The sequence below is a fragment of the Lagopus muta genome, chromosome 8 (genome assembly GCF_023343835.1).
Source record: "Lagopus muta isolate bLagMut1 chromosome 8, bLagMut1 primary, whole genome shotgun sequence".
In the NCBI taxonomy this organism is placed as follows: domain Eukaryota; kingdom Metazoa; phylum Chordata; class Aves; order Galliformes; family Phasianidae; genus Lagopus; species Lagopus muta.
In genome coordinates this window covers 17,992,931-18,004,501 of record NC_064440.1, presented here as the reverse complement: position 1 = coordinate 18,004,501, position 11,571 = coordinate 17,992,931, and the positions used below count along the sequence as shown (strand labels likewise).

General features: G+C 39.9%; 1 protein-coding gene across 1 annotated transcript; it reads left to right on the top strand.

The window, feature by feature from the left end:
- Positions 1-3,615: 3,615 nt before the first annotated feature.
- On the top strand, positions 3,616-6,637 carry SPC25 (SPC25 component of NDC80 kinetochore complex). Its single transcript, XM_048953649.1, has 6 exons — positions 3,616-3,780; positions 3,865-3,930; positions 4,676-4,822; positions 4,952-5,056; positions 5,576-5,674; positions 6,374-6,637. Exons 1-6 carry the CDS (start codon positions 3,627-3,629, stop codon positions 6,505-6,507), a joined length of 705 nt encoding a protein of 234 aa, XP_048809606.1. The 5' UTR covers positions 3,616-3,626; the 3' UTR covers positions 6,508-6,637.
- Positions 6,638-11,571: the final 4,934 nt, after the last annotated feature.

Here is an 11,571-nt window from a genome sequence, read left to right as displayed (position 1 = left end):
AATAGGCTTTTCCTTCCTGTTCTGTGTAATGCTCCCAGTCTTCTGAATCGCTTGAGATAATACATAAAATAGAACTATTTGCTGTATTTTAGCAAGTGGAAATGCAAGGAAAACTAGTGATCTGCATAGAAAGGAAAAAAATAATTCAAAACATGTTCTGACATCAAAGCTTTTGACATGAAAAACCCTTTAAAATCGTTTCTGCTCACATAAAAAGATTGCAACTTGCTTCATTTTTCCAAGATATGGAAAAGCAGAGATAATCAAAGATGTTCTATATTATTGGTAATAACACAGAAACAAAATCACGTTGATGAACCACAGGAGAATGAACAAAATGTTTACAGCTACTTTACACCTACACATGAGAGCAAACATTACATAACCAATGTCAGACGTTGCAAAGCAAATGTTTGCAAGGGAAAGAAAAGCCGTCAAAGCAAACATCTTCTAAATCACTGTTAATGGGAGCCTATGTACTGGGCCTAAATTTCTGCTCCATTATGTTTAGTTAATTGAACAATAACATTAATTTCCATGTCGGTGTTTTCATTGGCACTGGACCAGCTACAAGGATTAACTAGAAAACCCTCCATACAACAGTGGACAGCTATTTTCTTGGGTATGGATATTCTCCAAATGGAGCCACCGAGAAGATGCATGTTAATTTCAGATGTCAGAACAGAAGAGTCTTTCAAGAAGCTCTTACTTTTCTTTCACATTTCATGCCCTCAAGCACTCCTTGTTGGACCAAGGACCCATGCTGCCCTGGTGAACATTGGACTCCTGTGGGCTGGACTAACCAGTGGAGAGTTAGCAAAAGCTAGCACAAACTACTTTCTCCTGGTTCTGATCTGATCTTAATCTGATCTTTCCTAGCCACTGCAATTCTTCTTTCCTTGGTATAAACTATGCAAATAGGGGAAACTACAGGAACTCCATTTCCAACAATAACTGCCAGACTTTAATATTGTACATATTCCTGTTTGCTTGTACATGTAATGATGTAAATGATACAAACAAAACACAGAATACACTTCTGGCATGTTCCTGAAACAGTCAAAGCTAAGGGATGTTATTATAGTTTAAAGTATGAGAAAGTACGTTTTTGGTACCACAAGCAATCAAGAGTTTAAGAGCGAGTAAAAGGTATAACTCAGCCTTCAAGTTTCATAAACTGAAGGAAGCCATGGAGTCTGGACCCATTAGGGCAACAACCTCCACTATAATTTTTTGTTCCCTTTCCAATAAGATCACTCTGCCTTATTTATTGCTATTCTCTAGCCTCTGAAACTAACCCTATCAACATCAGCCCACTGAGATTAGAGGCCTGCCACACTGAGTCTGCTTACGAGCACCAGCTCCTCAATTTTATGTACCCGGAGCAGTTCCCATCCAAGCTGAAGCAGCTTCTTGACCTTGAGCTGGAACTCTCACCTAACCTTGTCTTCAGCACCACAGTATCAGGTAAGGACTTGCAGCTAGCAATACAATAAAGCTACAGACTTTTTTGTTTGGAGAAGCATGCCCCTCAGCCTGGTTGCAAGCATCTGTCACCTGCTGTTGCCATCACCACAAGTTTAACCACATTTCACACACATACACCCAAAAAGAACTAAAAAGTACAGAAAGGGGGAAATCACAATTGCATTGCCTACAGCAAATCTCACAGAGATACAAACAGGGTAAATCACTGTCAAAACTTTCTTCCATGCATTACTGCATGGCTTGAGTACATCAAACATTTAGAAAATAACACCTCTGAGAACAAATTCCTGAGTTTGTTCAACAAATTCCTGTTTGTTTGGTCCAGAGTTAGGTTGGGTTAGTTTTTGATGGAATCGGACTGTCAAAAGACATTAGAGGTTAGCGTTTGTTTAGATTAGTTGAATTTGTATTTGCTTAACAACTAGATTTAGGAAAATAGCATATTCAGACAGTTAGGAGCCCAAAGAAGAAAGGCAGTTGCGTCAGGGGCAACATTTAAATGTTATACTGACAGTTTTCACTCAGTTCAGTCTAAGGTTGGGTTGGGAAAAGAACAGAATCACAGAAAGCTTGGGTTGGAAGAGACCTCAAAGATCATCTAGTTCCAGCCCCCTGCCATGGGCAGGGTTGCCAACCAGTAAATGCAGCATGAGGCGCTAGATAAGGCTGCCAAGGGCCACAACCAACCTGGCCCTGAAGAACAGCAATGGTCCTACTTTAAAAAGCCATGTGTTGTGCCCAAATCAATATGTGGCTTGGTACTCATAATAACCAGCCCAACCCTAGTGCATACAAGCCTCAAGAATATAGGGAACACCAGTCTAATGTTAGTTTTAGGACTGCTGGTGCTAGGAAACTGGAGAACAGGTGTCCAAGTCGACTGAGACAGAAACACAACAGGGTTTACAAATACTATCCACCAGCAGTAACTTTGTCCAAGAATAACACAACCAACAGTGCCTTCAGCTGAGATTGCGCTTAGTGCTTCATAATTAACGGCTTCAGATAGCAATCCTCAAAACAGTAATATTTACATTATTTTGAGATCATATGAACGGCACTAAATTAAGTAAAAGGCAGGAAGTCATTAGCCACGGCTTCAAGCTGATTGCTAAGAAAATCCCACGACAAACAAAGGCTGGTACCTGGGTCACAAGCAGTGCTCAGCCAGAGCCCAGAGGGAGCACTGGCACTGGAAAGTGGGCTGTGGTGTCAGTGGGCACTGGCGGTGCCAAAACGTGACTGAGCACAGGCAGCACAAAGGACTCTGCTTCTGCTGCTACCAAGGACTGGCCGGTCCTCGGTCTGTCTCTCTTTAGGTAACAGATGAGTAGCTCCCCACCTACGGGATAACCTGGGTTTGGAGAATTAAAAAGTGATTGGGGTACCACCAAACACCAGCGGGCTGCCCAAGCATGTTCTCGGAACTCTCTAACTGGATACCGAACGAGTCCTGGCTTCGGCGGCGCATAAAGGCGCCGTCCTGTTCCACTGCTGACACTGACTTCGCTCGCCACTGCCCCGCAAGTGGGCCTGCGTAAGCACTGCAGAGGGCGAACCCCACACGGTTTGGCACCGCGAGCCGCCGGCTCGAACCCGCAGCAACACCACAGCCGCCCCTTCGGCAGCCCCCGCCTCCACAGGCTCTCATCAGCAGTAGGCGAAGAGCACGGGGACCGCCCCCGCCCCACGAAAACTCCCAGAGCGCCCCGCGGCTCCGGCCGCCAGCAGGAAGGACGCCGGGCCAATCGACGGCGCGCTTGTTGCGGAGCGGCGCGCGGTGAGCGCGCAGCCGTTAGAGAGGCGGGAAGGCGCCCGAGGTTTGAAAGCTGCGGGTGCGGCCGCTGCCAGCAGCTCCGCGCGGGGGGCGCCCGGCTCGAGCCGCAGGAGCGCGGCGGCAGCAGTACCGAGGGAACTGCCGGTACTGTTCCGCGCGGAGCCTTCTGGCCAGGATAGCCGCCGCTGCGGCGGCAAAGGAAACCTAGCTACCGCCGTCACTGGTTGGTGACGGAGACGACGTAAAGGAAAAGGTTATTGGCAACTCACGCGGGACCCTAGAGCTCTCCCGTTAACGTTGGGTACAGTTGCTACGGTTGGCTTGCGTCTCGGCACAGTGTTTGCTTATGCGTTGAAGCATCATGTCTGCTGTAAAGACAGAAGATGAAATAACAGTCGTTGAGCGGGAAATGAAAGAATTTTGGACTGAATTAAAAAGCGTTTATGGCACCGAACAGATCAATCAGACTTTAGCACTGAGAGACTCGTGCAAGGAGTCCATACAGGTGCTGTCAGGTAAGAACGCCTGCGTTCATGGCGTCTCGCGTTCTCCGCGTTACTGTCAGAGTTCATCAGGTAACTGCAGTCTCTTCCCTACAGAGAGATGGGCCAAGAAGCTGAAAGAAGGGGACCTGATGATTGATAAAATTCAGGAGTACAGAAATGGTACAGTATGGTGTTTTACTTATTGTCTCACTTTTCTGAAATTGAGTACAGCTAGATGACATACTTCAAGTTTTAAAAGGTAACTTGCAAAGTCACAGTGAAGATAGAATCAAAGCCAATTGCATTCAGACACGGGGTGTAAACTGCAAGTCAGGAGCTATTTGCTGCAGAACTTAATTGCTCATTCAGAAAAGATAAAGGCTGATTAAAAGTTTTCTATACAGTGTTTTCATTGCTGAAGGATGAACAGGGGATTACACTTAAAACCAGAAAGTAGAGTTAAATACTGTGAGGCTACTTGTGCCTCTTAATAAAATGCAGTTGATGGTCTAGGAGTATTAGTTCAAAATATTGTAACTGAATTTCAGAATCTAAGAAAAAAATAGTTGCAACGTAATATCAGTGAGTGTTTCCTTACCTTAGGGGTTTCTGTTGAGTAGTTTATCTGTGAAGATCCATCATCCTCATGTTTTGAAGATGTAACCAGTTCTGGCACCAGAAACCTTCTCTATGTTACTGAAGCATCAGAGGAGCTTGCTTCTCTGTTGCTTTTTTTCTGAATAACTTTTACTTTATGACGATGTTTGATGCTCTCAGTCATGCTGACTTTTCTATCCGGCTGAGGTAGCATGCATTTCACTAGATTTTATTCAAATAAATAATCACAAACTATATAGATAATTACTAAATAGTGGAGACCTACTTAACCAGCCGTAAATGTTCATATTTTCTTGTTTCCTGTCAGAGATTCTCCAGCAGAACAAACAGATATCAGAAAATGAAATACATTTGACGGAAATAAAATCTAATCTAAACCACGAGGAAGAGCAAAAGAAGGAGTTGACTGACAATGTACAAAAGCTTAAAGAAGAATTGATGAAGAAAAAGGAAAGTAAGTAGAGTTTCTTAATCAGAGGAGGAATTGTTTTCAGTGCTAGCACTTGACTTTTCTGCTGTTCACAGTGTTGGTGTGTTTTGCTAACCTTTACTTTCATATTTTTGGCGGTTTTTAAAATTCTAGTAATATCATCTAAAAACAAAGCCACTAAGGAGAGAGTGGAACGACTGTGCAAATCTAAAGAGCTGTTTGAAGAGCGGCTTGGATTGGAAATACGCAGAATTCATAGTAAGTTATGTTAGTTTCTTTGTTTTGCAAATGCTCTGATATAATCTGGTTAACACTGGATTATGCAGAGAAGTTGCAGCTGGCACAACTGAAGAATTGCCTGAAATATGCTTCCTTGGGCTTCTCTAGTGGGTTATATTGAGTCATTTTCCTGTCTTTCATTACATTTGTATACACCACTTATCACTGACAACGTGCACTGATTGATTAGCAGGCATAGTCTGGGCCTGTGTCTGTGTCACTGTCACAGTTGCTTTTGTTATGTAAGAGCAGTTTGAATATCTTTATAAAGATAAAATACAGCCAAGGAAGCAATGTTTAGTAACTGCCAAATCCAAGTAAGCCTCTCAAAAGACAAAAGATCAAAAGATGGTATATTAAAATATATTTGTCTTGCAAAGAGACTAGGTTTATTGAATTTGCAAGTATTCTAACTGTATCTTAATACTATGTTTTGATTCATCACTTAGGCTCTCCATCCAAAGTTAGTGGTGTTAATGAGTTGTTTGTTTGCTTTAGATGAGCAGTTACAGTTTATATTCAGACATATTGACCACAAAGATCCCGACAAGCCGTATGTGTTTACCCTTTCCATAAATGAACAGGGAGATTATGAAGGTATGTGAATTTTAAGTTCTTACATTTGAGGACAGAATCTGATGTGTATATATGAAAAAAGGGAGAAACAACTATAAGTACAGTTTACTTGTAACTTTTATCTTCTAACTTAAGAGTGAAAAAATGCAGCACTAATATGTTCTTAACGAAGTTACCCTTGCTTATAAAGAAAACTTAACTGCTTACCTGCACTGTCCTTCATTTGTGAAGTTGCTGTTTACTTTGTATCAAGCAAAGCAGGAGGGAGATGCAGGGACAGGTGGATGCAGCAGTCTTTCTGTGCCTCTGCGTACAGACAGAATAGACTTCATTTTTCATTAATTTAAGTCCAAACTGTGTTGAAGTGAAGAGGTTATCACTTGCTGGGCTACATCAGTTTTCAATATGCCCACCTGCAGAGCAACAAAAATGTTTAGGAATGCATTTCAGTCTTTGAGGCAGGATGCAAATTGCTACAATTGAAACAGGAGCACAGCACCAAGCAGGAGGTCTGAAAATAAAAAAAAAAAATAATAGAAATTGTGTGTTCATTGGAAGCTTTGTCTTCACTGAAAGAAAATAATTTAATAGATTCCTCAAAAATAATAATAAGGGAAGGTAAAACAACACAGTCTGCAATCTATATAATTCACAAGTCTGGAAAAAGCACATATACTTTTAATAAAAGTGATCTAATTTTTCTAATCTTTCTTGTTTCAGTGACTTCGTGTACTCCTCCTCTGGATTGTATATCAGAGTTCCAGCTGAAAGTGAGAGAAACTAACAATTTTTCTGCATTTATTGCCAACATCAGAAAAGCCTTCACTGCTTTGTCTTTTAAACAGTCTACTTAAAATTAACTTATAATTGCTTCTAGCTATAAAGCACTTTTATTTTTCCTTCCTGTGCTGTGAAAATATGTATTTATCCATGTCTTACTCTAATTCTCTAATTTCTAAATAAAGAAAAATAATTAAAACAGTATTTTAGTCCACTGTGATAACAGAACATTTTAGATCATTTTTGGAACAACATTATAATCAACTGCTTCCTTAACTGTTTTCAGACTTCTAAATACGGATATGAAGCAAACAGATAAGTTTTCATTTAAGAGGTTTACAAAAGATGAGTAATGTATTATTTCTGTTTGCTTTCTGAGATTGTCATCCCAAAAGGAAAGTGGAAACCAAATGAGCAGAGGGTGTGAGGTGGGCAGTCATAACAAAAGTCCCAAGCAAACAAAAAACATTTGTGCTAGCTGTTACTATTAACAAAAAACAACTTTTTCTGAAACAGAAAGTTATACTTTCAGTTGGGTTAGTAGACCAGTAGGCTAGCTCTGTAATTCTTACTTGTCTTCTCTCATAGGAGCTATGACTACTGTATTACTCATGTGTTGCTGGTACTCCTCCTACCACCTTTCTCATATAGAATCCCTCATCCTCCATGTTACAAATTCCTATCTCTTTTGATTTCTCACTAACTGTGTCATCCCTCTAATTCAGAATGCCTGAATTCATTTTCAGGCATGTCCCTACCCTTCTGCATCTGCCTGTTCCAAGCAATTCTTAGTTGCACTGGTAAGAAATATTTAAGAGCTCTTGAGCGCAAGCAAAAAGGCACTATGCAGCCACCTTACTGCCATGCTTTCAAATAGAACTTTCCCACTAGGAGCTTACATATTGCTTAGGTGCGCTCTGAAGCATGTCATCTTCACAGGGTGAAAAAAAATCACTGAAAAAGGCTCTAACAAAGACAAGCACTCAGACTTACTGCTGTTTTCCTTCCATCTGCCATCATTTCTTCTTTTCATGTTCATTCCAGGCATGAGTAGTTTGTTTATGGCTTCTAATGAAATTACTTTGCCAAGATTGCTCTGTACAGAACATAAAATAAATGATAAATAATTCCCAGGCATGCAAATTCCAGTGCAGTATTGGCTAGAAGAGATGTGCCTGGTTGTAAATATTCTGTGTGTACCCCCCTAAAGCAAGCACTACAGTTTAAAATGTTTATTGTGTGTAATTTAAACCTTTGCAACTCCTTTTGGAATTTGAATAATGAATGTTTGTATTTTCCAAGGCAAATTAGATGTAGATTTTGCTTCCTCTAGAAAAAAGCTAGGCATTCCAAAGGTGGGTAAAGGCTAGAAAGGAATTATATGCAGTATATTTGTTATTATGAAACACAAAGTAGTGTGTGTCACACTTGTGACATCTCAAACAGCCTACATGCTAGTTGAATATTTGTCATAAATGCTTAAAAGTTTTGTGCCTTTAGCAATTGCACCTAAAAATCTTCACACACTGGAATGTGTCAATTTGGAATTTCATGTTTGTTATGAAGTTGCACAACACATCTTTATCCAATAATAGCAGGGCCAACTAGGAATAATAATATATATTGACTCAATAAATGTGATTATTGGGACCCCAGAATACTGAATAGCACACAGACTGAAGTGTCTTAAAGAGCTTATGGGACAAGCTCTTGAGCTTAAAAGCAAAATGCAGCTCAGAGACTATGACACAGTTGTCCATCTCTCTCCAGCTGGGAGTGTTCTATCTTTTAGTAGGATCACGGCTATCTTGATCAGAGAGATTCTATTTTTGCCAAAGTCAGAAAAGGGTTGTTTTTTTTTTTAAATTTAAAATAAATAATTTGCACGGCCCTGAATATTGTCTTCTCTTTCAAATTATCTACCTGTATTCAGCTACTGAGGCTCAAGCTGAAATTCACTGACCAGCTACTACTACTGACTACAGAGAAAACTGCTAGTACTCATCAGCAAGTATGCTCAGAGCCTCATCAAATTTATCTCATAACAATGCAAAAAATCTAGGAAAAAGTATTGGATTTAAGATATATTAACTGTGAATCACTGTAAATTTGAGAGCAGAATTTGAGACAAAATGAATAAGTATTAGCTACACTCATGATAATTAAGAAGGACACAGAAGTTATGCTGTGCTTCCATCATGTTTCAATTGTTTGTATTACTTACTATCTTCCCTGATGCTTCAGTAAACTTTATGAATTTATTCAATACCCTGAAATTGTCTAAATTAGTCCCACTGTTATAATTCTCTAAAATCACTATGCACTCATTTGTGAGTGATTTAAATTCCTGCTGAACTTGATATAACAAACCTATGCATACATAAGTCATTTAGTCCCACAGGCAGATTACAGTATATGTTTTATCCTTATGAATAAACTATACTAAATAAGTTATTGTAATACTCTCTTACCTTGTTGAAAGAAAGAGTTGCAACCCAATTATATATTAGGCTTTACTGCTGAAACAGGATTTTATGGCTGAAATATTTTGGGAAACAGCTTTGATTGCCAGACAGTGAGAATTTGTTCTTCTTATTATCTCTAATCAATCTAAAAATTATCCACAAAAAGCACTTCAGAATCTTGAGCTTTATAAGCTCAAGATGTTCCAAGCAAGTTGTTCCAGATGAAGCCTGGCTTCCCACAGATCTGTTTTTGTCCTGAAACAGTGCAATTTCTCTACACAGCGATATCTCATCTTTTCTTTACAATCTTCCTAGTGAATGTGAGCTTGCCCCAGTCCTCAGTTATGCTATTTTGTTGTCTCGTTGGCTGCTGCTAAATCAGTAGTAGGATAACAGTTGTGCTCTGCTCACCCTTCCTTCAGTGTGGGGCATGGATCTGTGGCTCTCCCCTTTACCTGGCTGCTGCTTTCTAATGCAACTATTGGTGTTTCAACACTATTTGATATGTCATATTTCAGTTGAGCATTAGATTGCTACATTTTTAGGGATACTATGTTATAATGTTTAATCATGTAAGTGCACACTGTTTTTCATATGGCCTTATGTATATTTTAAAGTGTCTGTACACCGAAATGATGAATTGAAATAAGATGCAATTAGTGTTAATCCAATTTCCCTTTTCTCAGATCACAGTGTGTTGAACAATGCTAATTGCTATTGACTCACTTTTTGGTAAGGAAACATGCACGTTGGCTGACTTGGCTCAACAAACTCTTTTGCACCAAGTACTGCATCATGGGCCCAGTTCTTCAGTATCCTGTATCTTCTGCACCAGAGCTTCAGCTGGAATAACTGTCTCAGCAGAGAAAGAGGCCTGTTAAACAAATACCAATTATTTGTTGCTATTGCTTTGACTTACTTAGAAGTGTGTTCCATTTACTTAAAACCAAAGGCCATTACCAAAAATATTTCAGGCATTTAAGACCAGACTGCATACATCAACTTTTTAGCTAAGCAAGGAGAACATAGAAGTGATAGAGAGGACACCTTGTGAGTGGTGTACTACCTATTAAATAAGTGATTATGTCATCTATTAAAAATAAGAACAGACAAGTAACTAATACTTGCTCTTCCAAATGAAGCTAACAAGCTTGCGTGTCTAGTTCCAAGTCCGACACAGACCCATTAATGCAAAGACAAGGCAGCAAACTGATTATTCTGTTATTTTAACATTAGCCACCATTAGCATGACTTACCAGCCTGTATTATCCTATACTTTGCACATAGACAGACAAGCCATCTGATAAAATCCTGCTTCTACAGGAAAGGTAAATCGCTTCTGACACGCAGTCCTCAATGCTGTCATCTGCAACTCTGCAGCAATTATCTGTCATTTTAGGCTCCAGACTTCTCAGGAGTTAGCCCATGGTTCTGACAGTCTGTTTGGGACTGCAGGCACCACCTTCACTAAGTACTCTACTAGTGGCACTGCAACAAATCAAGAATACCGAATTTGCAGTCAATGTTCATGCAATTTATGTAAGAATATTAGTTTTTCTGCCTCAGCTGGTCCAGCTGAAATTTCCTTCAACTGAAATTTCTCAACCATACTGTTTGGTACAAAACAGGAAATCCATATATAAGGAAGGAAAACTGAATAAAGAAAGAAGAAAGGGGAGTGATTATAGCACAGAAGGCACCAAAGGAACCTTAACTGAATTAATGGATCCTTGTTTTGTGAAAACAATTCAAAAGTCCTAGTAGCAAACACTGCTGATCTTATTTCTCTGATCAGAGAGTGCACAGCATGTAATCCAAGATGCTTCGATGTTGGCAGCTATAGCAGGGTCATTATTTGGCTGAATTAAATTAGATTAAAATTACACAGATGAGAGATTAGGCCAATACAACCAGAAAATAGCAAACCCTTCTGCAGCTCTGTCAAAGATACCTTAAGAGAGCAGCAGTAATTAACATGACTGTCACTTGGAGTTAAAAGGGGACGTAATCTTCCAAATGAACCCAGAAATTGGACTGAAAAGTATTAGTTTGGTAGACACAGAAGAGTGCTGATGCAATTTTGATTAGGAAAGATCAGAATTTCTCTCCTGATTTCAGGATTTCTTAATTATTGATATTTAAGTGGGAAGACTGCAAAAATTGGCTTAAATATGGCACAAAAGCTCTGTTTTGTGCTGGTTGCAAGAGTGGCACACAGACATTTTAAAGATTTAACTGTCAGCAATCTCAGTGGCCACAGGCAGATGCCCTGGGAATTTCAGCAAGGCAGGAATCTGTTTTTCCTGGACCTCTCCTATTTATGGGGTTTTTGACTTACTGGGTCATCACCTCTCACAAGCAGAGCCCCCAGATGAATAATCAGTCTAAGCAGGTGGTCAGATCTGGTCGTCATTTCTGTGCAGATTGCTATGGAATATAATACTCCAAGAAACAGGAATGTCAACTCTATTTTATGTCTACATTGATTACAGTTTCAGCTGCACAACTCTTCAGTGACATCAAGGCAACTGAAATGTGTCTATATGACTACTAATCAGGGAGGAGGTTAGCTGTGTGCTTCGATGCCTCACTGAACTGAAAACTGAGGAAGCTGACACCCAGTAATGGAGTGTGTGGAGGAATCTCTTCTATTTTTAAGGCATTTTGAACAAT

Coding starts and splice junctions, on each gene's coding strand:
- SPC25 (XM_048953649.1), top strand. CDS start 3,627: ATGTCTGCTGTAAAGACAGAAGATGAAATAACAGTCGTTGAGCGGGAA. Junction 5,057..5,575: donor GGAAATACGCAGAATTCATA/GTAAGTTATGTT, acceptor TGTTTGCTTTAG/ATGAGCAGTTACAGTTTATA. Junction 5,675..6,373: donor TGAACAGGGAGATTATGAAG/GTATGTGAATTT, acceptor TTCTTGTTTCAG/TGACTTCGTGTACTCCTCCT.